We start from the raw sequence: 4,099 nt of genomic DNA, 5'->3' as shown, positions 1-4,099 counted from the left end.
TTTAATTTGAATTAATGAAATACTATAGAATAGTGTCTTGAGAAAGAATATATCAGTCAACCAAGTAGTACCTAAATGCAAACAACTACTATTAGTCATGCAAGTTATTCTATGCAACAAAACAAAAAATAAAATATTGGTGTTGAAAGAGAGAGAGACGTTACCTTCGGAAGTCATTCTGACCTCCCCAAACTTAAGGTTTGGCACGGTCTTCCGTGCCGTCAGTGATGAAAAGAGTGGTGTTGGGAGCATTGCTTCCACCGTCCGGCTCATCATGGCTCTCCATGCTATGAGGCGATGTGGAGTCCGGGGTGTCTGTCTCTTCTCTAGGTTGGTGAGCGCCAACAATCAGCTCCTTCAGGTAATGATATCGGCGGTTGTTACGGCGCTCCATTCGCTTAGCCCGCCGGTCTTGCTGGTCCAACCTCTCAAGAATCTGAAGGAGCAGCTGATTGGTTGAAGGTGCCTGTGGTGTGGATGATGGTGGTGTGGAGGGAGCCGGAGCATTGTGGGTCGGGCCTTCAGTCCGGCTTGTAGTAGGTGCTGGAGGCCTGATTTACTTCCCATTCGGGACACACTGATCATCTCTAGGAATCATGGCCTTGGTATCTCCAGCCCGATGGGGAACTCCCGCTGCAGAGATCAAATCTGTGACTAATGCGGGAAAGGGTAAGTTGCTCGCTATATGTACATGCTCCATGGATGTGGTGAGGCAAGTTCAGTGGTTGCTCTGTCAGAATGCGCCAGATTAGGACTGCCATGTCAGTAGTGAAGGTTGACTCGTGGGTTCTTAGAAGGACATAATGAGACAAAATTTGAGCCCACACTTGGGCCTCGAAAGTAAGTGTAGAGGCAGAGATGCCCTTGGGTTTAGCCCGGTGTTGTCCATAGATCCAGTTACTGCCAGGTTGGGCGATGACACCAAGGATTCTTTTCCAGTCAAACTGGTATGCCTGGCGTTCTAGCTGGGCTGCTTGATAAGCATCCAATCCCTCTGAGCTAGTTGAAAGATCCAGCACCCTCTGAATGGCACCTTCGGAGACAGGGACTTGCTTTTGGCGAACATAGACAGACTGTAAGGTGGGCGAGTGAAAGTTTGAGTAGAATTCAACTACCCAAGATAAGTTGACCTCTTGCGACTGCCTTCTTAAGAATCCCCAGTGTCTCCTTTCAATGCGAGGTTCCACAAAGTCAACAAAATGTGTCGGCAAAATGAGGAGGTGCTCATTGTTGTAGTTCCGTTTCGCCAAGCTGGGGAACATCTGCTCACAGTAACGGTTGGTGAACTGTGCAGAGTGCCAGGCGGGAAATGCCTTTTCTGCCTCATCCACTCTGATAATCCTCTTCACCCTCTTAGTAGGTGGCTTGACTGTTGTGGAGGGTTGTTCCTTAGCCAGTGCTCTTTTAGTTCCTCTCCGCGCCAATGTCTTGTCAGAAGCTTTCTCTTTTTCCTTCTTGGTGCCCATCCTGAAAAAGGAAGAAAGAAAAGGGATATCAAATTTAAATAGCAATAACCGGGAGGAGGAAAGTCCAAGTGATAATCAATTCCAAAGGAGAAGATAGCGTCTTAAATACATGGTCGCGATAACATGCAAGTAGGACATCAAGTAACATCATGAAGGCATATCATAACAACTAGATGCAAAAGGATTAAAAGCATGCAAGTAACAAGCATGAGAAGCAAAGCTCAAGCATCAATAGCAAAAATAATTGTCACATGTAACAAAATAATGAGCACTTTTATGTTGACAATTAATGACTAATATACTCAATACACAATGGATTGCAAGGTTTTGTGAAAAAGAAGCATTAAAGTATAAGAATAAAATAAAAAAGAAATCACAATGCCATAAGAGTTTTTTCACAAACACTTGGTATGCACTTTTAAAAGTTGAAAGTAAGGTAATTAATCCAAGTATGTATGAGACCTAGAATAAAATGTCAATTGTCAAATCACTCCTCCTAATATCCACAAGCAAAGACATAGCAAAGGAATCACCGAAATAAATCTCTAACACCAATATAAGAATGCAAAAATAGAGAGTAGAAGAGGGAAAGAAAAAGAACCTTAAGAAGAAGAAGAAGAAGAAGAAGAAGAAGAAGAAGAAGAAGAAGAAGAAAATAGGGAAGTAATTGAGAGTGAGAATGAGAGAAGAGTAGTAAGAATGAAGGAAGAAGAAATTAAGAAAGAGAGAAGAAGAAGAATGAAGAAGAGAGTAAGAAGAAGAAGAAGAAAGAATTAGGATTCGAAAAGAAAAGAAAAGAAAAAGAGGTTTAGAGAACGGAGAACAGGGCTGCACATTGAATAAGTGAGGTGGTGCATACGACACGCACGCGTCGCCCACGCGTACGCATGGGTGAGCTTAAAGGTGAGGGACGCGTAAGCGTCAGTCACGCATACGCGTGACCAGGATCCGTGCTAAACGCGCGTATCCAGCCTCACTCCTGCACAACTCTCTGTTCAATTACCCAATTACGTCGTGTTGCACATCCACGCGTACGTGTATGTGACGCGTACGCGTGGGTTGTGGAAGTTACAGGTGACACGTAAGCGTTGGTCACGCATACGCATGACTACTGGTTGTGCTAAACGCACAGTGCCAGCACCCAGGCAGCACAACTCTCGGCCAAGACACTCATTGACGCCGTTTTTCTCCCCACGAGCACGCGTCACCCACACATACGCGTGGATTGGCTCATGCGTGAGGCACCGTTCCTACGCAACTCCAGCGTAACTCTCTGCCTATTTTCTTCTTTTCGTGCACCTGCATACGATGCGTACACGTCATCGACGCTCACGCGTGGGTGCGCTCTTTTCTTTTTTTTTTTTATAAAAATAGAAGTAAATATGCAGAACTGAGAAATAATACTTATACGAATGAAATGAAACTAATAAAAAGGGAGGATCATACCATGGTGGGTTGTCTCTCACCTAGCACTTTTCTTTAACGTCCTTAAGTTGGACGGTCGATGAGCTTAGTTCTCTGCTTGTGCCGGATCCTTCAATAGGAAGATCTCCAGCTCCTTGTTGCTCTTCATCTTCTCACTATAATATAGCTTCAACCGGTGGCCATTGACCTTGAAGAAGTTGGGGCTTGAAGGATGGCTCAGGTGGAAGACTCCATAAGGCTCAACCTTTTCCACCCTGTAGAGTCCTTCCCACCTTGATCTCAACTTTTCTGGCATGAGTCTTAGCCTTGAGTTATAGAGGAGGACCAGATCCCCAGCTCTAAACTCTCTCCTCTTGATATTCCTGTTATGCACTGCCTTCACCTTTTCCTTGTAGAGCCTTGAGTTCTCATACGCTTCCAATCGAAGGCACTCTAATTCCTGTAGTTGCAGCTTCCTTTCAATGCCGGCTCCCCCCAATCCGAAGTTGCCTTCCTTCACCGCCCAGTATGCCTTGTGTTCCACCTCCACTGGAAGGTGACAAGCTTTCCCGTAGATGAGGCGGAATGGACTCATTCTGATAGGTGTCTTGTATGCAGTCCTATAAGCCCAAAGCGCATCTACCAGTCGAGCACTCCAGTCCTTCCTGTGAGGCTTCACAATCTTCTCTAATATGCACTTGATCTCCCTGTTTGACACCTCGGCTTGCCCATTTATCTGGGGATGGTAAGCTGTCGCCACCTTGTGAATGATGCCTTGTTTCTTTAGCAGACCTGTCATTCTCATGTTACAAAAGTGAGTGCCTTGATCACTCACGATTGCTCGCGGTGATCCAAAGCGACAGATAATATTATTTCGAACAAAGGAGACAACAACGTTAGCATCATCAGTATGGGTAAGAATTACTTCCACCTATTTAGAAACATAATCGACAGCTAACAAAATGTATAAGAAACCATTGGAATTTGGAAATGGACCCATGAAGTCAATACCCCAAACATAAAAAATTTCATAGAACAACATAAGTTGTTGGGGCATCTCATCCCTCTTGGATATATTCCCAAACCTTTGGCATTGGGAGCAAGAGTCACAAAAATTGCTAGCATCCCTAAAAAGTGTGGGCCACCAGAATCCACAGTCTAAAATTTTTCTAGCAGTTCTCTGAGGACCAAAGTGTCCACCACTCTCAGAAGAGTGGCAGGCCTCTAAA

General features: G+C 44.8%; 1 protein-coding gene across 1 annotated transcript; it reads right to left on the bottom strand.

Moving 5' to 3' along the window:
• Window positions 1–2,976: 2,976 nt before the first annotated feature.
• On the bottom strand, window positions 2,977–3,465 carry LOC107624645. Its single transcript, XM_016327101.1, has one exon. The coding sequence runs from the start codon at window positions 3,463–3,465 to the stop codon at window positions 2,977–2,979; it is 489 nt and encodes a 162-aa protein (XP_016182587.1).
• Window positions 3,466–4,099: the final 634 nt, after the last annotated feature.

The sequence above is a fragment of the Arachis ipaensis genome, unplaced genomic scaffold (assembly GCF_000816755.2).
Source record: "Arachis ipaensis cultivar K30076 unplaced genomic scaffold, Araip1.1 Aipa1148, whole genome shotgun sequence".
Taxonomy (NCBI): Eukaryota; Viridiplantae; Streptophyta; class Magnoliopsida; order Fabales; family Fabaceae; genus Arachis; species Arachis ipaensis.
The sequence above is the reverse complement of the archived record's forward strand: the minus strand, read 5'-3'. Positions and strand labels throughout refer to the sequence as shown.

Bases quoted from the DNA above. Each gene is read 5' to 3' on its own strand.
- LOC107624645 (XM_016327101.1), bottom strand. From the start codon at position 3,465: ATGAGTCCATTCCGCCTCATCTACGGGAAAGCTTGTCACCTTCCAGTG.